This window comes from Nerophis lumbriciformis, linkage group LG24 (assembly GCF_033978685.3).
Source record: "Nerophis lumbriciformis linkage group LG24, RoL_Nlum_v2.1, whole genome shotgun sequence".
NCBI classification, from domain to species: Eukaryota; Metazoa; Chordata; class Actinopteri; order Syngnathiformes; family Syngnathidae; genus Nerophis; species Nerophis lumbriciformis.
Genome location: NC_084571.2, coordinates 12,230,001 through 12,255,779, shown reverse-complemented (window position 1 = coordinate 12,255,779; position 25,779 = coordinate 12,230,001). Strand labels below are relative to the sequence as shown.

General features: G+C 42.1%; 1 protein-coding gene across 2 annotated transcripts in view; it reads right to left on the bottom strand.

The window, feature by feature from the left end:
* Positions 1–25,779, bottom strand: part of LOC133620261 (protein FAM83G-like) — a 42,034-nt gene that overhangs the window by 15,623 nt on the left and 632 nt on the right. For both annotated transcript variants that reach the window (XM_061981587.1, XM_061981589.1), the window contains exons 1-2: positions 25,613–25,779; positions 14,162–14,329 (exon numbers count right to left, since the gene is read on the bottom strand). The exon at positions 25,613–25,779 is cut by the window's right edge and continues 632 nt beyond it. In XM_061981587.1, coding sequence (XP_061837571.1) covers positions 14,162–14,329; positions 25,613–25,779 — 335 coding nt within the window. The remainder of the gene's footprint in view (positions 1–14,161; positions 14,330–25,612) is intronic.

Genomic DNA, 25,779 nt, shown 5'->3' with positions numbered 1-25,779 from the left:
AGAACATAACTAAACAAAACATGATCCGACCACATCATAATACATCACAGTTTCATATCATTTCACTTTACAGGAGTAGGAAGAAGTAAAGCTTATTTAATTCTACCCCTTTCCCACTTCATAGCGTTTACAAATATATACATCATTTACTGACCTTTTTATAATAAAATATTTGTGAATTAGTATATACAACAGTCTTGTAATGTGTAATTAATTAATTCAGTCATTATTAATATACTGAGATGAGGAATATCTTATTTTTAATAAGGTTGAAAGTATTTCTCATAATTCTTCTTCTTTGTACTTTGTAAGCACTATTCATTTGAACAACCTCTTAAACTGGATCATATCAGTACAATGTTTAACTTCTTTACTTAGTCCATTCCATCATTTAATTCCACATCATTTTAGGTGTTTGCAATTTTACCAAATCATCAAACTAATATTTTTGACTCAATAAATAAAGTGTTTGTATGTTCTCTCTATCCAACATTATGTATCAGTCTAATTGATGTTTTTTGTAACACGGTTAACGAATGTAGCGCACATTTGTAGTTATTTCCCCACATTTCTGCACAATAACTCAGATATGGTAATACTATAGTAGCGAGCAGTAGAGAATGTGAAGTGATTTGTTAAACCAAATATTGTGTGTTTTTTTCCATATACAACAACCTATCTGGACTCGATAAGAGAATCGATAAGGAATCGGTTCGATAAGAGGATTCAATAATAGGATTCGATAATAGGCTCAAACTCGATCATTTCTTATCAAACATCATCCCTAGTCCTGAGTTCAATCCCGAGCTCGGGATATTTCTGTGTGGAGTTTGTATGTTCTCCCTGTGACTGCGTGGGTTCCCTCCGGGTACTCCGGCTTCCTCCCACCTCCAAAAACATGCACCTGGGGATAGGTTGATTGGCAACACTAAATTGGCCCTAGTGTGTGAATGTGAGTGTGAATGTTGTCTGTCTATCTGTGTTGGCCCTGTGATGAGGTGGCGACTTGTCCAAGGTGTACCCCGCCTTCCGCCCGAATGCAGCTGAGATAGGCTCCAGCACCCCGGGCGACCCCGAAAGGGACAAGCGGTAGAAAATGGATGGATGGATCTTACAACAACTCAAGATTTGATTATGGGGTGTAGGTCGATTATTTTGATAGTCGAATAGTCAATGATTATCTTAACGATTAGTCGATGAATTGGATAATAAAGCGTCCACATATTTAATGGCACTAATTTTTCTACCGACTTCGAAATCTATTTTACGAAGATGACTAATTCATTCATAAATATGTATTTATACTGTAACTGCGTTACTCATTCAGCTCTTAAAACAATTACAATGATTATTAAAATGTCCATTTAAAAGAAAGGAAAGGCAAAGTGCTAAAAGAAAATGAACCTTGTTCATGTATTTAAAAAACAGTTAAAATAGCAGCAAATAAAACAAACAACATAACACAAAATCTAACTTCCTCAAAAAGAAAAGCATTTTGTGATGTTTAAAAAGCTGCACACTGGTATGTTGACTATTGATTAACTCTTGGCAGTTTTAGCACTCTATTAGACTCAATATGTAGATTTTTATATTTGATTAGTGCCTTTTTTACTGCATTGCAAATTGACGCTGCTTTAAAACATACTTGAATTGATGTAGAGAAAGTTTAGCCGGCTGACTTTGGCTAAAATGATGGTTAAAGTTATTTTTCAAACAACTTCGTCTCACTCTTCTTAGCTAGCTAGCAAGGTAGACGCTAACAATCTTACCTCCAAATGTCCGACATCATGTCTCTGCTTTATATGCTGGCATATCACAGATGTACTGCCATAAAAACAAGGTCTGCTTTGCAAAATGAGCAAGGTTTTCATGTTTTGAATAAGAAAGAAAAAGAAAAGGAAATATTCTCACACTTTACATGTTATCACTGGCAATGTTTTTGCGAGTGACCCACTTCCGCCCGTAAAAACACGAGTGATGACGTCACGACTATTGTCGACAAATATAGTTGTCGGCGACAAACTCGACAATGTCGACTAATCGTTGCAGCCCTAACGCGGTGACGATTCGATTCGAAATGATTTCTTGATTCAACACGATACTTGATTCAAATTGATCCTTGCAATATATTATTTTGTTTAAAAAAATATGGTAACAACTTCCATGTTACAATCGCTTATTTTGGGTGGTGACGCTTAGACAGCCTTTTTTTAATCGATTCTTGAAAATTATGAATCTTGAAATAAGAATTAGAAAAAACAATTATTGGGATTCTAATCCCTAAAATTAAGTACAAACAAGTTAGCAGACTTTAACACAAGCTGTTCATCATTCTCTTTTCATAGCTGGAAATAAACCACCTGTTTATACATAAACGAACATAAATAATCAAAGTCTACTGTTTTTGTTTGTTTCCAGCTGGTTAACTAGCCACTGTTGCAGTGAATTTACCTAAGTCAGTGTTCGTTTTCTTTTACTGATTTACTAATGGGGAGAAATCAATTTGGAGCATTTGACAGCTGCATTGCACATTATGAAACAGGTCGATGTTTGGCTGCCTCTTTGAGGACTCAACTCTTTTCAAACTTCCACATTCCATAATGAATTGCTTGTTCACTCCTGTTGATCTGGAATGATTGTAGAATTTGTGTGTGCCTGATCACTTCGGAAGCGGTCTCTGGGGTGATGTGTCTTTAAAACAAATCCATTGCATTTAAGAAGTTGCATAGCTCAAGCTTGGGCTTGTTATCTCTGTCTGATTCACTGGGTCATGTGTTGGAACTTCTCTTTATGTTCACAGGTTTCTCTTCCCCTTTGTGCATCCCTTTGACTGATTAGTTACGATCAGCAAAAGTCATTTTCGAAGCCTTTGGCCGTTCAAGGAAGAATGTGGTGCAAAATAAAGCCACTTTACAAGCTCTGGTCACAGTGTCGCTACAACTGAGAACTGACTCACCTAATGAGCTGTTAAGTTGGCCAATTATACACAAATGCATTTGTATAACATATTCCCAAGCTTCAGAGAGAGCTGCTCTACAACGTTTTTCCACTTCCAGCTCACTATAAATGCTGTCATCAGGCTGTTACACCTCCCTTTGCCTCGTTTCATCGGCCATGCCAACATGACAAGATGTATTGATTAGCACTAGTGCTATTTCTGGTCATAATTGGCACTTACTTATGAAGTCATTCCCTGTGCTCGATAAAGCTCACTGCAATGCCATGTGGCGATGCGAGAGTGAAACGCCTGTCAGAGAGAGACTTTGATTGATACTAACAACGTCTCTGTTTTCCTAAGAAGCTAGGCAGCACATGGGGTTCAGCCTTCAACCTGCACAGATTGCGGACTCAACTAGGAATACAGTGAAACCTCTTAAAGTAGCCACATTATGCAACACCAACTTTTCTTACCTATTGCTACCTGTTTTTGTGTATTAGGGAACATCCCCGAAAATGTGAAATCAAACCATGGAGGCATGGTAGAGATTTTTATAAAACAATCCTCCAAACAAGCCGTTTGGAATTTGCCCAATTCGGTGACTGTTTCCCAATTGTGACGTCAGCGGATATCTCCATATACAGTAGAGATTTAGTCTTGACACTTAAGTCATTAAGCTCCTTCATTCCTTCTATCCTCTTGTTGTGGGGCAGACTGGCTCGTACATGCACATGCATCCTGCGCTGTTACCATTTCTAATGCAAAGTAGCGTATAATTCCAACTTATAACTGTCCGTAGATTTCATATGGAAGCACTAAAAACTACAACATGGATGACAGAAAAAAGTGGAGGCACATGAATAAGACCACCCACAAAACGACACATCCTGAAGAGACGGTCAGAAAGTTCCTACAAGATGATCTGTAAAACATAATCTACCGTATTTTCTTGAATTGCCGCCGGGTATATAGTATGCGCCTGCCTAGAATTACCGCCGGGTCAAACTCGTTTTGCAAAGTAATTAGCGCATGCTTAGCATTACCGCCGGATCAGAATTACTGCCGTGTCAAACTCCATCCATCCATCCATCTTCTTCCGCTTATCCGAGGTCGGGTCGCGGGGGCAGCAGCCTAAGCAGGGAAGCCCAGACTTCCCTCTCCCCAGCCACTTCGTCCAGCTCCTCCCGGGAGATCCCGAGGCGTTCCCAGGCCAGCCGGGAGACATAGTCTTCCCAACGTGTCCTGGGTCTTCCTCGTGGCCTCCTACCGGTCGGACATGCCCTAAACACCTCCTTAGGGAGGCGCTCGGGTGGCATCCTGACCAGATGCCCGAACCACCTCATCTGGCTCCTCTCGATGCGGAGGAGCAGCGGCTTTACTTTGAGCTCCCCCCGGATGACAGAGCTTCTCACCCTATCTCTAAGGGAGAGCCCCGCCACCCGGCGGAGGAAACTCATTTCGGCCGCTTGTACCCGTGATCTTGTCCTTTCGGTCATAACCCAAAGCTCATGACCATAGGTGAGGATGGGAACGTAGATCGACCGGTAAATTGAGAGCTTTGCCTTCCGGCTCAGCTCCTTCTTCACCACAACGGATCGATACAGCGTCCGCATTACTGAAGACGCCGCACCGATCCGCCTGTCGATCTCACGATCCACTCTTCCCTTACTCGTGAACAAGACTCCGAGGTACTTGAACTCCTCCACTTGGGGCAAGATCTCCTCCCCAACCCGGAGATGGCACTCCACCCTTTTCCGGGCGAGAACCATGGACTCGGACTTGGAGGTGCTGATTCTCATCCCAGTCGCTTCACACTCAGCTGCGAACCGATCCAGTGAGAGCTGAAGATCCTGGCCAGATGAAGCCATCAGGACCAAATCATCTGCAAAAAGCAGAGACCTAATCCCGCAGCCACCAAACCGGATCCCCTCAACGCCTTGACTGCGCCTAGAAATTCTGTCCATAAAAGTTATGAACAGAATCGGTGACAAAGGGCAGCCTTGGCGGAGTCCAACCCTCACCGGAAACGTGTCCGACTTACTGCCGGCAATGCGAACCAAGCTCTGACACTGATCATACAGGGAGCGGACCGCCACAATCAGACAGTCCGAAACCCCATACTCTCTGAGCACTCCCCACAGGACTTCCCGAGGGACACGGTCGAATGCCTTCTCCAAGTCCACAAAGCACATGTAGACTGGTTGGGCAAACTCCCATGCACCCTCAAGGACCCTGCCGAGAGTATAGAGCTGGTCCACAGTTCCACGACCAGGACGAAAACCACACTGTTCCTCCTGAATCCGAGGTTCGACTATCCGGCGTAGCCTCCTCTCCAGTACACCTGAATAGACCTTACCGGGAAGGCTGAGGAGTGTGATCCCACGATAGTTAGAACACACCCTCCGGTTCCCCTTTTTAAAGAGAGGAACCACCACCCCGGTCTGCCAATCCAGAGGTACTGCCCCCGATGTCCACGCGATGCTGCAGAGTCTTGTCAACCAAGACAGCCCTACAGCATCCAGAGCCTTAAGGAACTCCGGGCGGATCTCATCCACCCCCGGGGCCTTGCCACCGAGGAGCTTTTTAACTACCTCAGCAACCTCAGCCCCAGAAATAGGAGAGCCCACCACAGATTCCTCAGGCACTGCTTCCTCATAGGAAGACGTGTTGGTGGGATTGAGGAGGTCTTCGAAGTATTCCCTCCACCGATCCACAACTTCCGCAGTCGAGGTCAGCAGAACACCATCCGCACCATACACGGTGTTGGTAGTGCACTGCTTCCCCTTCCTGAGGCGGTGGATGGTGGTCCAGAATCGCTTCGAAGCCGTCCGGAAGTCGTTTTCCATGGCTTCCCCGAACTCCTCCCATGTCCGAGTTTTTGCCTCCGCGACCGCTGAAGCCGCACACCGCTTGGCCTGTCGGTACCTGTCCGCTGCCTCAGGAGTCCCATGAGCCAAAAGAACCCGATAGGACTCCTTCTTCAGCTTGACGGCATCCCTCACCGCCGGTGTCCACCAACGGGTTCTAGGATTACCGCCACGACAGGCACCAACTACCTTGCGGCCACAGCTCCAATCAGCCGCCTCGACAATAGAGGTGCGGAACATGGTCCACTCGGACTCAATGTCCAGCACCTCCCTCGTGACATGTTCAAAGTTCTTCCGGAGGTGGGAATTGAAACTCTCTCTGACAGGAGACTCTGCCAGACGTTCCCAGCAAACCCTCACAATGCGTTTGGGCCTGCCAGGTCTGTCCGGCATCCTCCCCCACCATCGCAGCCAACTCACCACCAGGTGGTGATCGGTAGAAAGCTCCGCCCCTCTCTTCACCCGAGTGTCCAAAACATGAGGCCGCAAATCCGATGACACAACTACAAAGTCGATCATAGAACTGCGGCCTAGGGTGTCCTGGTGCCAAGTGCACATATGGACACCCTTATGCTTGAACATGGTGTTCGTTATGGACAATCCGTGACGGGCACAAAAGTCCAATAACAAAACACCACTTGGGTTCAGATCCGGGCGGCCATTCTTCCCAATCACGCCTCTCCAGGTTTCACTGTCGTTGCCAATATGAGCGTTGAAGTCCCCCAGTAGAACGAGGGAATCACCCGGGGGAGCACTCTCAAGTACTCCCTCGAGTGAATCCAAAAAGGGTGGGTACTCTGAGCTGCTGTTTGGCGCGTAAGCGCAAACAACAGTCAGGACCCGTCCCCCCACCCGAAGGCGGAGGGAAGCTACCCTCTCGTCCACCGGGTTGAACTCCAACATGCAGGCTCTGAGCCGGGGGGCAACAAGAATTGCCACCCCAGCCCGTCGCCTCTCACTGCTGGCAACGCCAGAGTGGAAGAGAGTCCAACCCCTCTCGAGAGAACTGGTTCCAGAACCCTTGCTGTGCGTCGAGGTGAGTCCGACTATATCCAACCGGAACTTCTCTACCTCGCGCACTAGCTCAGGCTCCTTCCCCCCCAGCGAGGTGACGTTCCACGTCCCAAGAGCTAGCTTCTGTAGCCGAGGATCGGACCGCCAAGTGCCCTGTCTTCGGCTACCGCCCAGCTCACATTGCACCCGACCTCTATGGCCCCTGCTATGGGTGGTGAGCCCATTGGAGGGGGGACCCACGTTGCCTCTTCGGGCTGTGCCCGGCCGGGCCCCATGGGGACAGGCCCGACCACCAGGCGCTCGCCATCGTGCCCCAACTCCGGGCCTGGCTCCGGAGGGGGGCCCCGGTGACCCGCGTCCGGGCGAGGGAAATCTGAGTCTCGGTTCTTGCATTTCCATAGAAGTCTTCGAGCTGCTCTTTGTCTGATCCCTCACCTAGGACCTGTTTGTCTTGGGAGACCCTACCAGGGGGCATGGAAGCCCCCGGACAACATAGCTCCTAGGATCATTGGGACACGCAAACTCCTCTACCACGTTAAGGTGGCAGCTCAGAGAGGAGCGTGTCAAACTCGTTTCGCAAAATATTATTTTTATTAGCGCATGTCTAGAATTACCGCCGGGTCAAACTCGTTTCGCAAAATAATTAGCATATGCCTAGAATTTTCGCCGGGTCAAACTCGTCACGTCACAGGTGACACTTCACCTGTCATCATTTTCAAAATGGAGGAGGCTGATTCAATAATTTAAAATCGCATAAAGGGAAGAAGATAAAGAGCTATTCAGTAGGATTCAAGGTCCAAGCTATTGAATATGCTAAAAAGAACAGTAAGCAGCTATGTTTTATTAATATACCGTAGCTGCGTGTGTCAAATATGAGTCATTAAATGACTCCCGCCTCCTGGTGGTAGAGGCCGCTAGTGATCCTTCTTGCGACTACTCGGCTGCAGAAGAAGTGACAACAAGCAGCAACAGTTAGCAGCGATCGTTTATTTTTTCCTCTCGCTTGCACTTTTAACATGGAGGATTACATATCTAAAATAAAACAGTTTTCTAAACTGGACTTTCAATCGAAGCAGGAGGTAATAATTAAAGGAAGATCTCCATCGAAACAGAGAGACTTTTAAAACTGAAGAAAGATAAGGAAGACTGCTATAAACAAGTTATCGATGCTTTTGTTCAGAAAGAGCTGCGCATGGACTTCATTTATAAGTAAAGGTAAGACCATAATAACATTTTTTTTTATTAAATGTGCTTTTCATGATGGTATCCTTACATCACACTCAAATTTATAAGTGCAGGCCTAAATTTACCGCATGCCTTTGGTAAGCGCCGGAGTGAGAAGAGGTTTTAAAATAATTAGCGCATGCTTACATTTACCGCATGCCTTTGGTAAGCGCCGGAGTGAGAAGAGGTTTTAAATTAATTACCGCCCCGGCGCTAATTCAAGGAAATACGGTATGCAACATGTAGACCAAAGAACCACCGTTACAAATCATATGACCCCTTCAAGTCAAACACCACTGGGCTCTTACTGTTAACCTTCTGGAGAAAAATCAAATTTTTCAAATCATTGTTATATAACGATTAGGGATGTCCTGATCAGGGTTTATTTTGCTACCGATTCTGATACCAATCATCTGTGAGTCAGATCGGCTAATACCGGTATTGATACCAATCACATGTATTGCTCGACAATTTTTCAACGCATTTCTAGTGAGTGCTGTTGACAGTGTAGCAATATCAACACACTATTTAGACTAGTTCCTTATTATCTTGTATTGCATACAATTGTTTGATCAAAACAAAGTCAACAGTACACAATAACTAAACAAAAACTACTATCTACTACTCTTAAATTTTTGGGGGGTTTTTGCCCTCAAAGTCCTCCTGTGTCCTGGGAATTATTCCCCAAATTTATTCACATTAACCAAAAAAAAACAATGATTTTAGAAAATAACATATTGTGTACGAACCGTGATAATACACCAACAGCTGTTATATTATCCTCTCTGTAACTCTTATTAATCTAATTGTTAATTTCTTGTTAATAGCTGTTTGATTTCTGCTGTAAGCCTCGTCCTGCAGTGATAATGTTATTTGATAATGATACTTAAGAGTCATATTATGATTTTTGACAACATAGCGAACTATATTTGGAGATACCCGCTGACGTCACAATTGGAAAAAAAACTTTGGGCAAATTCTAAACCATTCGTTTGGAGGAATATAAAGGAATTTGACAAGATTATTTTATAAATATCTCTGCGATGCCTCCATGGTTTGATTTGACATTTTCGTGACTTATGCAGATCTCAAATATGCAAAAACAGGCACGAAAAGTTGGTTTTGCATAATAGGTCCCCTTTAAGATAAAAAAAAAAAAAAAAAACAGTTAAATGGATTATAATTAGTTTGGGGGAGTGGCGCCACACTTTGTATTGGGACACACAGTTAGCTGCTAGCCGCTTGTCAGCCGGGGGACTAAAATCAAATACTGTCAGCCACAGGCAACACGTAAATCACACAGTTTTTCTCGAAAATTGGCTGATCGATCAGCACATTACTAGAATCAACAATAATTCTAAGAACTTTGAAAAACGTCGACAACAGACTGCATCAAAATTAAAGGTTTTGTATTAATTGTATCGATTGTATTAATCATGCTCAAGCTGTTGCTATTGTTAAATGTCGTAAACAAAACTTAATGCTACAAAAAGCTGGAAATTGTGAGAAGCCTAAGAGTTGGTGAAGGCAGAAGCCACAAAAGCGAATCAGTCAGAAAAACGACAAACTTGCCAACAAGCTCAGAGCGCCTCACTCACTTGTCATGTGTTGGTTTACAGAGCGCAGCACAGGGTGCCGCATGAGACTGTGGCCTTTTCTGTCGTTTTGCTGATAATCCAGAAGCAGATGGCTCTGAGAGTCTGTCAGGGTGCCTTTGTGCTCGCCTTTAGTTACCCCAGCACACCAAATGGTAGAAGGAAATGTGTGTGTGCCTTATTTGTCTTTGTGTTTTTTCAAGCAACAGCCCTGTGCCCTAATTTTTGTTCTATCAAGTCTACAAAATAGTCCAATTTACAGTAAATATTCCCAGCAAATACTTGTGTTCCTAACTATATTAAAATGCAAATAAATAGCTTACATTGGCTTTTTTAAGGGTTTTATGTATATTGCTATTTTACTGAATATTACACACACATAGATTAGAAATAGTTTCACTCCATAAATGTATTTTCACTTCAGTAAAAATCTACTTGGGGACTTGGCAGCAAGTTGATGATACATAGTTTCTCATTCAAACAATTAACATCAGTTTTGGTACGCCTTACTCTCACATGTCCCAACTTGAAGACAATTCTGCTAATTGTCTGATGAAAACAACTGTAAGTGTGTGTACAGTATTTTCTTGTGTCCGGGGCCTGTTGTCACAAGCATTTAGTAGAAATTGATAGAAATATCACTTTCATTTCTAGTAAAATTACATATTACTGGGGTTATATGACAACACAACGCCCTAACTGCTTTGTCAAGCTCAAATATTTTATAGCAATAATATAGTGCAGTGATGTCCAAAGTATGGCCCGGGGGCCATTTGCAGCCCGCAGCTAATGTCACGGCCTACGGCACATTCTAAAACTACTATTAACGAAAAAAAGTGGAATATAAGAGCAAACAGGTCAAATGTAATGTCAAAAAGTTTAAATGTTGACACTATAGTAACACAAAGCTGCCACACAGGCTGTTGTTTCTTTAAAACGGCCATTGCTCAAAAAATAATAATGGATTAAAATCAATGTGGTTATGAATTATTGCCCTACCAATCATCAAATATTCCACTTCGAACAATTTTTTGAGAAAATATTGCATTCTTTGTGCATTTGCTATATTAAAAAAAAAAGTTTACTTTGACAAAAAGAACATAAAACAAACAAAAAGAAAAAAATTATAAAAACGTATCGACAGATAGATCTGAAGTTGATCTGCAGACTTAAGTGTTGAAAGTAAAAAAAGTATGACCTATTTTCAACACTTTTGTGATTGGGGTCCTTTTGGATACCCAATTAATTTTAGTGGGATTTTTTGGGCAGCGCGGTGGGAGAGGAGTTAGTGCATCTGCCTCACAATAGGAAGGTCCTGAGTAGTCTTGGGTTCAATCCCGGGCTCGGGATCTTTCTCTGTGGAGTGTGCATGTTCTCCCCGTGACTGCGTGGTTTCCCTTCGGGTACTCCGGCTTCCTCCCACCTCCAAAGACATGCACCTGGGGATAGGTTGATTGGCAACACTAAATTGGCCCTAGTGTGTGAATGTGAGTGTGAATGTTGTCTGTTTATCTGTGTTGGCCCTGCGATGAGGTGACGACTTGTCCAGGGTGTACCCCGCCTTCCGCCCGATTGTAGCTGAGGCTCCAGCGCCCCCCGCCACCCCAAAGGGAATAAGCGGTAGAAAATGGATGGATGGATGGGATTTTTTTTTTTTTAAACTTTCATACCTTTTGAGACTTATGCGGATCCCAAATACACAAAAACCGGTACCAACAGGTAAGAAAAAATGGTTCTGCATAACAGATTGCCATTAAGTAGACTGTGCCAGTCTTGTCTTTTGTTCAGCCCTAAAAAGTGTTAATACTGTAAGTACCATACATCTTCGTTATCATGACCAAATATGGAAGTGTTGAAATCGCCATGTAAAATCTCTAATGCTAATCAGTAGCATGTCTACGGCAAATACAATGTAAATTAGCATCGAGCTAGCGCACTTTGAAAAGTGGAGCCTTACTGTTCTTTTGAGATCTTTCTTCTTACTTTGTTGGCATATAACATTTCCTAGAGGCCGTCCAGCAGAGTCCACTCTGAGTGCTTGACTGCTTGTTTCCCAGCCAAATACTTGTGAGTCTGCAACCGGACATGACGTCACAAGCAACAAAAGTATCGGACGACGGTGTCATTTGATTTGACGTAAAATCGATACCAGGTAGTTTGGAATGACTTTGGGCAGTACTTATAAAAGTACTACATTAGGTACCCACCCCAAGATATGATCATATACTGTATGATGTTGATATCATATTGTCTATGATATTCCTGTAAGAATAGTGTTGTAGCACCAACTAGGGGTGGAAAGGTTCACAAAATCCACGGTTAGGATTGTATTACGGTTGTATGACATTTTTCTTCTTTTTACCAGCCTAGGATACTATATATATTACCATTTATCAGTTGTGGTTCTTACAAATATCCATCCAACCATCCTTTTTCTACCACTTGTCTCTCATGGGGTCGTGGGAGGGGGTGCTGGAACCTATCAGAAGCCGGGGTACACCCTGGAAATCTCATGAAATAAAACTTAAACATGGCTCCTAATGCTTTGACTTTTTGAATTAGAGAGAAAAAAAATAAGTATACTATCTCTATAACCACTTTTTATACAATCAACATAAAATACAGCACAATATTAATCAGTACTATAGGTTTTTTTGTTTCAATCAAAACAAAAACATTGTACACACGGGGATATTATGTAGGAGTTTTTGCCCTGTCCGAGTTTTTATTTTATAATGACGGAAGTAAGTCAAAACAAAGTGATAAGTTGTAGCCGTGCATGCCATTGAGAGATGTTTCATGAGTTCAGAGTGCGTGAGTGTGTGCCTTTAAAAGGCCGCGTCTGTTGCCAAGTGATGTATGGCAGCTCTTGTTGATTGCATGTTGTGAGCGCTAGTTAATAAACTACTGAACATGCTTCAGTGGCGGTATATCTCCTTTCCCACAAACAAAGCTACCAGGTCCTCTTTAGTACCCTGATTGAAATTCCAACATTCATGTACACCTTAACGCTAAATTGGCGTATAGCATGCAAACACCGGACTGTATATGCGCTGCAATGTAAATTAGTCTAAATAACCTAACATATTAATCTGTTTTATAGGCGATGTGTGTCATCTTAATGACAGAAAAGGGGGGGGGGGGCGGTTTGCTGTCACTATGAATCTCAGGTAGACCCTTTGCCCTGTCCCCAGGGCCATCTGCACCCATGATCTTAGTACCACACATGCTCCAAACCATGTCAAGTCCCCATCCCTAGCACCAACAACAAGATTATTGTGTCTTTTGTGCATAACAAAACTTCATTCAGAACTAAAAAAAACATAATTTTTCTAAATTTAGTATTTTGGTTAACATTAGTGTTCCATCAATATTGGAGCCTTACAATGTTGCCATTGTTTGTTAAGTCTGCTGACCAGATAACAAAGCTGTGTTTATTACATAGTACATCTTAGGGCGATATCAATTTATATCGCCATAGACACATAATCCTTATAAAAAAAAATGTGTTCAATAAAACGTTGGATTTGTTTTTTTTCCGTTGGAAGAAAGCGGAAGCTGCAAAGCAAGGCACTCGCATCTCTGATAGCCGAGCAACGCAGGAAGTGATCACCAATCAGTGGGAGTGACACGCTAACAGTATCAACTATCAAGTTTGGTTGTCTGGCGGTTGATTCTTTGCATGGAGTGAGAAGAGAAAGTCAAAATTAAGAAATTGTGGATAAAAGAGGAAAAGTCACCTGGACACTATGGCACTTTTTGGGATTTTTTAAAACAGACCGTAGTCAGACCAATGTGGTCTGTAAATGATGCAAGGCCTTCGTCCCCACCAAGACTGCTAATACCACACCACCTTAGCCATGCTCACCCTTTAGAGTACGGCTGTAACTTCCTAGCACTAGACCTGCAGAAAATAGTTCTTCTCAGGTTTCTCTATGTTTACATTGTCACACTTTGCACTATTTTCTTACACTTTATTAACCATCCAAAGACTATAAGAATGGGACCCATTACCTCCCTGCTTGGCACTCAGCATCAAGGGTTGGAATTGGGGGTTAAATCACCAAAAATTATTCCTGGGCGCGGCCACCGCTGCTACCCACTGCTCCCCTTACCTCCCGGTCGGGGATCAAGGGTCAAATGCAGAGAATAATTTCGCCACACTAGTGTGTGTGTGACAATCATTGGTTAAAAAAAAATTTACAAAAAAAAAAAAATTACAAATATTTCTTACATATTCCTTTTTAGCACTTTGTGTGTTCAATGTGATTTTACTATTTTGTTTATATTGTTTGAGTGTTTTCCATGCTTGTATTGACATTTCCTCTCCAAGAGGATAATAATCAGAGGAAGGTTGGATTTAAAATATATATTTTTTTATTTTATTTTGCTCCTAGTTCTTATTTTTCATTAAAAAATATCAATAATTATCGTTAAGGACCGATATAAAACACTTATATCGTGATACAGTTTTCAGCCATATTGCCCTACCCTCGTGCATCCTTTTTTGAAACGATACATACCTTGAGGTGTCCCGCGTGCATGTTGGCCCTTTGGCACATTGACAGGAAATGAGGTAATGTTGTGCTTTCCAACAGGATATAGATAGAAACCTTCCTCTTGTAACCAGCATCGATCAGATCTTGAAAGATGTCAACGTCGGTGAAGAGGTCCATGACCACTGCAATGACCTGAACATGCAAACACACAAGAAACTAGGTTATCATTACCTGGGGAAACACAAAACACAGGCAGTGCACAACACAGTGTTTACTATGATAAAACAAACAACATTCAAGCGGTTCCACAGGTTTCGGTTCCTGTTCAAATAAGAAAGGTAAAAACAGTAATGAAGGAATTTTAATCCACGCACTCACAGCTTGGTGCTTACGTTTGTATTCGCTATCAGCTTTTGAAACGCCCAAAGGGTGTTCTAGACGGGCAACACATGTCGCCAAGGTATGAAACATAGTGTGACTGTTTGTCACACGTCTCCACAATGCACACTCATGTGACACAGCGACAAGCTCCACGCTTCTTTCAGACCCTGATAAGAGTCAGTGTACTTACTGTGTCACTTCAGTCCGTACTCTGACCCTAAAACCGACAGGATTGAGTCTTCTGCATCTTTTCAATTTGGAATGAAGGCAAGGAAAGACAGATTCTTAGACTACCTCCTTGTTTGTGTATGATTTGGAAATATATTATTTGTAACCCTTATAAGTGACGGTGATACATCGGATTTATAGAGGTCTGGTTAGCGGTTTCCTCGTGAGCTAAAATCAAAGGTTAGACGACTATTACTATCCTTATTACTGGCCAATTTTAAACCTCCTACAACATGTGCTGTTTATTTTGCCTCGTCAGAGGAGGAGCACAATAGTTCAATGATTTTCCAGAAAAAGCTATGGAGTTCGCACTTTAAACTTGTACGTCGATCGTCAGAGGTGGGGAGTAACACACTAAATTAACTGTTACCTTTAATTGGGTTACTTTTGGGGTTATTTGCACTTGTCAGAGTAGTCCTAAAACGTTTTACTTTTACTTGAGTATTTTTGTGAGGAAGAAACGCCACATTTGTTTTGCTAACATGGGCACCGTTCACATTTGAACCGATACGGTACCTGTGAATTGATACCGGTACTCAACAGTACCAATTTTCATGAATTTTGTATCTGTGTTGATAAATGTTATTGTTTGATAGTACAATTGTATTTGTTCATGTTGTTATATCTCTAATTTCGCAACCATACACCTTAAAGTCATATAACTCGGAATGTGACACTTGTTAACTGTTAGCGGGTCAACGTTAGCATGCTAGTACGCTAACATTAAAGGTCTAACTTTGTTTTGCAAGTTTTACACTTTTTTCTCTAATTCTGCAGCCATCAATCAAAGTTTATTTATATAACCCTAAATCATGAGTGTCTCAAAGGGATGCACAAGCCATACACCTTACAGTCATATAACTTGGTATGTCAAACATGCTAACTTTTAGCATGTTTAGGTTAGCTTGCTAGCATGCTAACATTAAAGTGCTAGCTTTTTTAGCTAATTTTGTAACCGTATACCCTACAGTCATATAACTTGGTATGTAACACTTGTTAAGTGCTAGCATGCTAACATTAGCACGCTAACAGTTAACATGTGTCACATTCCAAGTTACATGACTCTAAGGTGTATGGCTGCGAAATTAGACAAAAAAGTGTAATTTTAGCTGGAAAAGTAAGAAGAAGAAATAGCAAAAAGGCAGTGTTTATTGGTGTATACATAGAGAGTAGCAAAAAAACTAGCATAAAATGTTAGCATTTCAATATGAAAGACACTAGCAAAAAAAAGCTAGCATGCAAACGTTCTCATTATATCCCTGTTCCATTTGAGTCACAACTGCAATGCAGTTGTACTTCCAAGGCATTAGATGGCAGTACTGTATAGGCGATCTATGATATGTTGTCTAACTACAAAGTAGCTTTTTCCATGAAGTTGAATGTGTTATGTTGCGCCCTACGAAGTGTTTATACTGTAAGTATTGTACTTATTACACATCATCTGTTTGATTGTAACATTCATATTGGTTGTAGTTTTCATGAACACATTTGGAGGTGATGAAATCACCATGTAAAAACGATAATGCTAGTAGTAGCCTGTCCATGGCAAATCTATTGTACAGTAGATTAGCATCAGGCTAGCACATTTTGGAAGAGTGGAGCCTTACTAGCATACTTCCTTTGTTGGTGTTAAAAAATGCAACATTACTTAGAGGGAGATTGGCTGAGTCCGCCCCGAGTTCCGCTTGACTGATTGTTTACGTGAGCTTGTGTTTAATGAGTCTGCAAGCAGATGTGACGTCATGTGCAACAAAGGTATTGAAATATGGCACTGTTAGATTTTACGTGAATCGATACCCGGTAGTACTGACAGAATTCAGTTAGTGCCTATAAAAGTACCGAAATCGGTACCCGACCCCAATCATTAATATGTTTACTTCTAATCTATTGATTACTGCTGGCAAGACATACAGTATTCCTTTGGCCCATTAGTGACACTTTTGTCTCTTGACTCCGATTCACCAATCCAAAGCAAGCACGAGTGACAATCAAACAGAGCCTGGCAGTCACATGACCGCAATCAAACCACACACTGTAAAAGTAACGTGATGTCATAACTCGTCAATGTTTACTTACAAAGTATAAAAAAACTAAACATTTATATCATCATGTTCACATTTCAGCGTACAAGAATTCCACGACCAAGGGACGGCGTGGTGCAATGGAAGAATGGCCGTGCGCGACCCGAGGGTCCCTGGTTCAATCCCCACCTAGTACCAACCTCGTCATGTCCGTTGTGTCCTGAGCAAGACACTTCACCCTTGCTCCTGATGGGTGCTGGTTAGCGCCTTGCATGACAGCTCCCTCCATCAGTGTGTGAATGTGTGTGTGAATGGGTAAATGTGGAAGTAGTGTCAAAGCGCTTTGAGTACCTTGAAGGTAGAAAAGCGCTATACAAGTACAACCCATTTATCATTTATTTATAACCAGAGAAAACATGTTTCGCTAAGTTGTAGATGTTTTTTTTTTTTTTATGTTTGAGCTCGCATATGCCAACATTAGCCTGTTATAACATCATAGGTGACTGTGGATCTTTTGTAGTACATACTTTAGTAGTCTCTCACGCTTTACCTTACACACACAAACACACACACCCACTACGGTTGTAGTGCAATTACCAATAAAAAAATAACTAATAAATGCATCAGAAATTAGTCACCAGTTACTTAGTACTTGAGTAGTTTTTTTCATTGACTACTTACTCTTACTCAAGTAGTTATTCAGGTAGATAATTTAGGCTATTCCTACCTTTGCTGTCCACTCGGGCTGGACATATGATCGTGATCAAATATCGTAATTAATTTCAGGTCAATTACGGTGATCAGCTGTGAGCATATTAACTGGATTAAACATGGCGCAAATATCTGTGACCAATAGGCAATCAGAGACGACTCCTTACCACTTTCAGTCGTACAGTAAGGCACTACAGAAGTAAACTGAATGACCGAACTTGGCGCTAAATGCCGTGACACACACACTTTTTATTCGAGTGCCAACATTTCTCGCCGGTGTTCTGGCGAGACGTGCTCCCCATTGGAAATCATGCACCTTCTGCATGTGTATGAATCCAACAAATGCGGAAATGTAACTTTGCATTGGAGGACTCTTTCACTTGGGTACAATCGTTAGACTAAATAACACAATATTTGTGTCATTTAATATACATGTTTCATAAAACAATCGATCAAATGTATGATTAGGGTCACCTGCAAAATGTGGCTGTTTTTTTATGGTCCTGAAAAAAAACAATCAAAAATGGATAAAGCTAAAGTCATCATGTAATGATAAAAGTATACAAATGGTAATACTAATGAACAAAACACATCTCTCAAATACCCACAGTATTTATCCATTTTCTTTTACTTCGGGGTCCAGATTGCAAGGTCAGCAGTTCTTGTCTCTCGAGCCGTCTGTTTCAGTTACATCGAGGCCAGACATAACCTCTCTAGCGTGTCCTCGCTCTACCCGAAAGTGTGCTTGGGGTTGGGCATGCCTCCAACAGGGATCGGCAACCCAAAATGTTGAAAGAGCCAGATTGGACCAAAAATACAAAAAAACAAAAAATCTCTCTGGAGCTGCAGAAAAATAAAAGCCTTATATAAGTGTTATAATGAAGGCAACACATGATGTAAGTCTCTATATTAGCTATATTAGCCTACTATCAAACTTACTATGTGTTGCAGGCTGAAACAAATCTTCGTTGACAGAAATGTTCAATTTTTAATATTTATTCTACACATTTTTACAACATTGGAAAACATTAGTAAACTGAGGCTTCTCAGAGGGTGAGATAACTCCTGGAAATGACTGGCTTAGAATGGCCAAAGGTATAGATGTGTGTGTCCAAGTTAAATGAAACGGCAGGCTGTCTTCTTCTAATGGATTTATAGCAATCTATGCAAGCTGGGTTACGTTTGCTGTGGTCTGGAACAAATGGCACACAAACAACTACCAGAAATGTAGCCAGTATTACATACGTATAATATATAATGTATAATATAAATTGAATATACAGAGGACATAAGTAAAGGAAATTAAATTATCTCAAATATACCTACAAACGAGGCACAATGATGCAATATGAACATATGGCTAGCCTAAATAGCATGTTAGCGTTGATTAGCTTGCAGTCATGCTGTGACCAAATATGCCTGATTAGCACATCAGACAAGTCGATAACATCGACAAAGCTCACCTTTGTGCATTCACGCACAGTATGAAGCATTTGGTGGACAAAATGAGACAAAGAAAGAGTGGCATAAAACACGTCTTTCCGTGGCAGCGTCGGAGAAAGTTGTAAATGTAAACAAACTACTGTGAGTGCAAGGGCAGCCGAAATTAGTAGGACAAAACAGTGCTCTCCAAATACTCCCATCAGTGAAGCATGTTTAATATAAACAATAGGCTTTCTAGCAATTAGGGAGGTTTGTGTCATGTTTGTCGTGCTACAGAAACCATATTAAAACAACAAATATATTTTTCCCCCATCTTTTTCCATTTTCATATATTTTTGAAAAAGCTCCAGGGAGCCACTAGGGCGGCGGTAAAGAGCCGCATGTGGCTCTAGAGCCGTGGGTTGCCGACCCCAGCTCCAACACGTCACCAGAGAGGTGTCCAGGATGCATCGGGACTAAATGCCTGGGCCACCTCAACTGGCTTCCCTCAATGTGCAAAAGCAGCATCTCTATAGTGCTCGCCCCGCCCAAAGTGTTATGTGAAAAGTTGATAAAAGTCACAACAGCGCTTCTTGGAGCCACACGCACAACTCATTAGCATTTACGCTACAGACTAAGGGCGTTAGGATATAATGATGAACCGTAGTAAAACCCATCCATTCATCCTGGAGCCTATCCCAGCTGCATTCAGATGGAAGGCGGCGTACACCCTGGACAAGTCGCCACCTCATTGCAGGGCCAACACAGATAGACAACATTCACATACCGTATTTTCCGCACTATAAGGCGCACCGGATTATTAGCCGCACCTTCTATGAATTACATATTTCATAATTTTGTCCACCAATAAGCCGCCCCGGACTAAAAGCCGCGCCTACGCTGCGCTAAAGTGAATGTCAAAAAAACGCTGCGCTAAAGTGAATGTCAAAAAAACAGTCAGATAGTTCAGTCAAACTTTAATAATATATTGAAAACCAGCGTTCTAACAACTCTGTCCCAAAATGTACGCAAATGTGCAATCACAAACATAGTAAAATTCAAAATGGTGTAGAGCAATAGTAACATAATGTTGCTCGAACGTTAATGTCACAACACACAAAATAAACATAGCGCTCACCTTCTGAAGTTATTCTTCATTCGTAAATCCTTCGAATTCTTCGTCTTCGGTGTCCGAATTGAAAAGTTGCGCAAGCGTGGGATCCAAAATGGCCGGTTCCGTCTCGTAGAAGTCATCGGGAGTCAGTGTCGCTGTTGTTCTGTGAATCCTGCCTTCCGGAAAGCTCGGACCACAGTTGTGACCGAAATATCTGCCCAAGCATTTACGATCCACTGGCAAATGTTGGCGTATGTCGTCCGAGGCTGTCTGCCCGTCTTAGTGAAGGTGTGTTCGCCTTCGGAGCTGTGTGAAAAAAGCCACCCGGCCTCTTCGCGTAAACTTCCCTTAACCACTCGCTCATCTTTTCTTCATCCATCCATCCCTTCGAGTTAGCTTTTATGATGACGCCGGCTGGAAAGGTCTCTTTTGGCAAGGTCTTCCTTTTGAATATCACCATGAGTGGAAGTTAGCATGGCAAGCTAGAACCACAGTGAAGGATGACTTCTCATTCCCTGTGGAGCGAATATTCACCGTACGTGCTCCCGTTCCACAGTGCGGTTCAGTTGCTGTGAAATACGGTAGTAATCCGTGTGCGGATGGAGAGATTGCGTCTTTTTATGAACCGGATCGTTTAGTAGGAGCCATTTTGTGGTCTTTACAGATGTAAACAGGAAATGAAACGTACGGTGATATCCGCGCGTTTTTTCTTCTTCTTCCGGGGGCGGGTGAAGCGCTTCCTGTTCTATGGGGGCGGGTGAAGCGCTTCCTGTTCTATGGGGGCGGGTGCTTTCCTTGGCGGTTGCTTGCGTAGAAGAAGAAGCGCTTCCTGTTCTACCGGGAAAAAAGATGGCGGCTGTTTACCGAAGTTGCGAGACCGAAACTTTATGAAAATGAATCGTAATAAAGCGCACCGGGTTATTAGGCGCACTGTCAGCTTTTGAGAAAAATTGTGGTTTTTAGGTGCGCCTTATAGTGCGGAAAATACGGTAGTAGGGCCAATTAAGTGTTTCCAATCAACCTATCCCAAGGTGCATGTCTTTGGAGGTGGGAAGAAGCCGAAGTACCTGGAGGGAACACACGCAGTCATGGGGAGAACATGCAAACTCCTACACCGGGAATCGAACCCAGGACCTTCTCACGCCCGCTAACCACAGCGCCACCGGGCTTTCATCAATACTAGTATCTTCAAAATGCCTGTGTTTCCGAAACATGTGTGCGTTACTTGAGGATTTTAACTATAAAGTATGTGTACAACCTTTCACTGGACAACTCACAACACAGCCTTCTCCAACATGTTCCTTTAAGTGAGCTAATAAAAAATGAGCCTTAAATGCCAGTTCCAACACACTTAAACACACAGCATGGTTCATTTCGATGCCGTTTACAGTAAAGCACATAGACATAACCCCCCAATCCCACAAAAATACGAGAAAACATGTTGTTAGCCAAAAGTTAGGTAAAGGTATGCTGTACATTTAAATGTACAATTTGCAAAAATCTTTACTTAGACAGAATAATACGGAGTATTTTAGAGTATTTGCATGTTTGTGACAATGTTTCATTATTTTCACAGTGAAGTCATGGGTTTTCTACTAGTTATAACCCTGGTCATTCAGGTTATTTACTGTTTCTTGGTTTGCAGCGTGTTGGATTTTATGCGGTTTTACTGTTGCTATTTAACAATTGCTTGCCGTGGTTTTTACGGTGATTTTTTTACAGTTTCCAAATGGGAATATTTTTCCGAGTTTTTGCATGCACGGTATAGAGTTTTAAATGACATGTTTAATGGTAAGAACGTGTGTATATGGTTTAATAAAAATAGTGTGGTACATTACATAGGACAGGTGAGTGTCAAAAAGAGCTAAAAGAGTTTGGTAGATGAGAGTAAGTCTTTAGGTAAAATAAAATATAGTGTAATAATGCACCAAGTGGCAGGAAATGTATTCCTGAATTTCCAAATTTTCTTCCGAGATTTGTGTGGCACTTACTGCTGACAGAAATAATAATTTCTTTCCTCAATTTTCCTCTTTTTTTCTCAAAGGGTTCTCACGTCCTTGAAATCCAAACATTTCTGTGTTTATCACAGGCAAATGATACTTATATCACTGGAATCGTCTTTACAATACTTGTCTGATTATAACGGTTTCAAGGAAATCAATTGTTTTAAATTTTACACACCTACCTGACTCATTGTGACATAGACCACGTTTTTACACTGCAGGCCAAAGTAGCACACATCTGACTTTTTACGAAATCGCATTTTTTCCAGCTGAATGTCTACTCTGCAAGTAAAATAAGGTCTTTATCAGACTCCAGTAGAGACACGCACAGGGCACAGATGAAACCAATAATTTACCTGTTTGGCCACAATACCCATGAATATGTTTGGAGGAGAAAAGGTGAGGCCTTTAATCCCAGGAACACAAGGCCTACCGTCAAGCATGGTGGTGGTAGTATTATGCTCTGGGCCTGATTTGCTGCCAATGGAACTGGGGCTTTACAGAGAGTAAATGGGACAATGAAAAAGGAGGATTACCTCCAAATTCTTTAGGACAACCTAAAATCATCAGCCCGGAGGTTGGGTCTTGGGCGCAGTTGGATGTTCCAACAGGACAATGACCCCAAACACACATCAAAAGTGGTAAAGGAATGGCTAAATCAGGCTAGAATTAAGGTTTTAGAATGGCCTTCCCAAAGTCCTGACTTAAACGTGTGGACAATGCTGAAGAAACAAGTCAATTGTCAGAAAACCAACCCATTTAGCTGAACTGCACCAATTTTGTCAAGAGGAGTGGTCAAAAATTCCACCAGAAGCTTGTGGATGGCTACCAAAAGCGCCTTATTGCAGTGAAACTTGCCAAGGGACATGTAACCAAATATTATTAACATTGCTGTATGTATACTTTTGACCCAGCAGATGTGGTCACATTTTCAGTAGACCCATAATAAATTCACAAAAGAACCAAACTTCATGAATGTTTTTTGTGACCAACAAGTATGTGCTCCAATCACTCAATCACAAAAAAATAAGAGTTGTAGAAATTGATGGAAACTCAAGACAGCCATGACAATACGTTCTTTACAAGTGTATGTAAAATTTTGACCACGACTGTACATAGTGTAATATGTTTTGGAGGGTTGTAATATTTTTATGGCCGTCAAGGACATCAGCGTGAATTTAGGTTAGCTTTATTTTTCAGCTCACTTACGTAAACAACTTACGCAATATACGTAGTAACATGTAAGCAAATACTGGGCAGCGTCAATTCTGCTACTTCTTCGCAATCAAAATATATTTTCATATGTTAGCTTATTATTTGCGCACCATTGACGAGTGATGCACCGAAAATTTGGCCGCAGAAAAATATTTTGCCCACCGAAACCGGATGTCGTGATGACGAATGACGTAGCTCGCCCAAAAAAATGACGTAAAAGTCGCATTTGGGATGCATTTCATTAGACTGAAGTCACATTTGAAAAGATCAAATTCCAACCGGATTCGGACTATACTTCCTGTCGTGGCCTGAATCCGATGCCAAAAGATCCGATTTGAAGCACTTTGGAGCGTTTAGAGCAGGGGTGTCAGAGTCATTTTAGCTCAGGGGCCGTATGGGCTGGAATGGTAAAATTATGGCATGATAACTTAAAATTAAAGACAACTATGGTAGTTTTCTTTGTTTTACTTTGGCCAAAAATAGAACAAGCACATTCTGAAAATGTACAAATCACAAATAATCCTCTGGACAAAACACTTTAAATTTGTTGAACATTCTGCGGAAATTGGTGCAGCTTCAAAAACACAACGAGCTTAGACTTGGTCTCAGTGTATCTACAAAGCCAAGATTGAACAAAAAACACAACATGTAAACTTTTCTAGGTATCAAATACCTCCTTTGTCATGTCCACGTATCAATCCAGTGCTAACTTAACAAACCATAAGAAACGGAGGTCAAAACTATTCAAAAGGGTTAAGTTCAGTTTTCTGGTGTTTGACAGAGACATTTTGGGGCAACGAGGGTGCCAAATAACCATGTGTTCGAAGCAGAAGACATAAAACGGCAGGTTTTAAGTTTCATGTGGGTCGAGGAGGCGGAGCCACAGTTACCCTTTACTGTGTACCTCTTGCTTGGCCCCGGTACAAACCTTTGCTTGCCTAACATAATTGCTATTGTGACATCCAGTGGACACATTTAGAACAGCAGTTTCTTTCGTTCAAAAAAAAAAAAAGCTTATTTTATTACTTGGCAAACTCATCACGCCAAAACCGGTTAGCAGGCCTGATCCGACCAGCGGGCCGTACGTTTGACAGCCCTGGTTTAGGCCCCGTTTACACTAAGCCGGATAAGGTTATCCGGGTAAATCCCACCTAACCTTATCCGTGTCCACACACAACAATGCCACTGCGTCCGCCGGCGCATAGCGACCTAATACGCATGCGCGGTAAATGCGCACGTCAGCTTTGTGTGCAAGTTCCTAAATTTAACTTATCTAAACAATATCCAGTGTTGTGGTATTTCAATTAACTGGAATCCAGTGTGCTGTGGGGCCCTATTGTAGTGAATCATACCTGAGCCATCATAATTTAATCAAATCTTTATTAGACACGTAAAGAATGTGATAAAACTAGGGATCTAGATATCTGGTCAGGACACTCCTCACTTTTTTGCCTTCACCTTCATTGTCCATTCATTTTGGTGACTTTATATACTCTGGACCTAGACGTTGAGTCTGCGACTTACATGGCGGACAATAACTGATACAGTCTGCTTTGTCAGTCCAAATGCATTCCCTGTTTTCCGTAGTTTTCCCTCGACGGCCAGGTAATACAAAGCACACGCTACCTTTTTTTATCACATCCATGGGAGCCCGCATTCTCGTTGACTCTCCTTCGACAAATGGACAACATTTTTCGGTAAGTAGAATCACAGCTGACCCGGACATTGGAAAGTTCTCTTGCCGTCTGAGAAGTGTTGTATCCCAAATAGCTGCAATCGCTTTCTCTTAAGGTATTCATGTGGGATTTCCACAAGCGTCTGTACAGACGGAATGAGAAACACGGGCATGTCTGGATGATTCGCCTCCATATTTTTAGTGGTAAGCTCCGAGTTACGAAACCGCTTTATTATGAAGCTGGCTGTGGCGCGGTCTTTCTGACGTCACTTCCTGTGTCTTTCTGGCATCACTTCCTCTCCGAACTCATTTTGTAAACGATCAATGAGTCCATACAAAGCTAAGAGCCGGAGATTCAAGAAATACACGGCGCACTTAGCCGTGTAAAAATGTTTCAAGAGGAGGGGGACCTTAAATGATGGTTTAGTGTGGCTGAAACGGGGCTTAGGCTAAATAATTATTTGTTTAAGGGGTTAAACGACTTAGTGTAGACATGGCCTTCGACTGACAAAAAAAAATACCCGATCTGGGTCACTTCAGGGCAAAAAAACAGATTAGGTGTACAGTGTAAACAGGGCGTAAAGTAGTTATTTTGGTTTAAAAAAAACTTTGACCATAATATGGTTCCTTGTGTTAGCATAACATTTGCTGTTTTAAAGTAATGTCAACCATAGGCATCCCCAAATAAATGTATGAAACTGTTACCTTCTGCGCCTGCGCGATCATTCTCCTGACAATCTCCTTGATGTGCGTGTCACCCTCCATCGGCGGCTGCGTGTGCACGTAGGTGCGCGTCACCCCGCGGTAGCCCTCCGACTGCGGCCAGCCCAAGTCCATCTGCGGGATGGACATGTCCGACAAGTCCGGCCAGT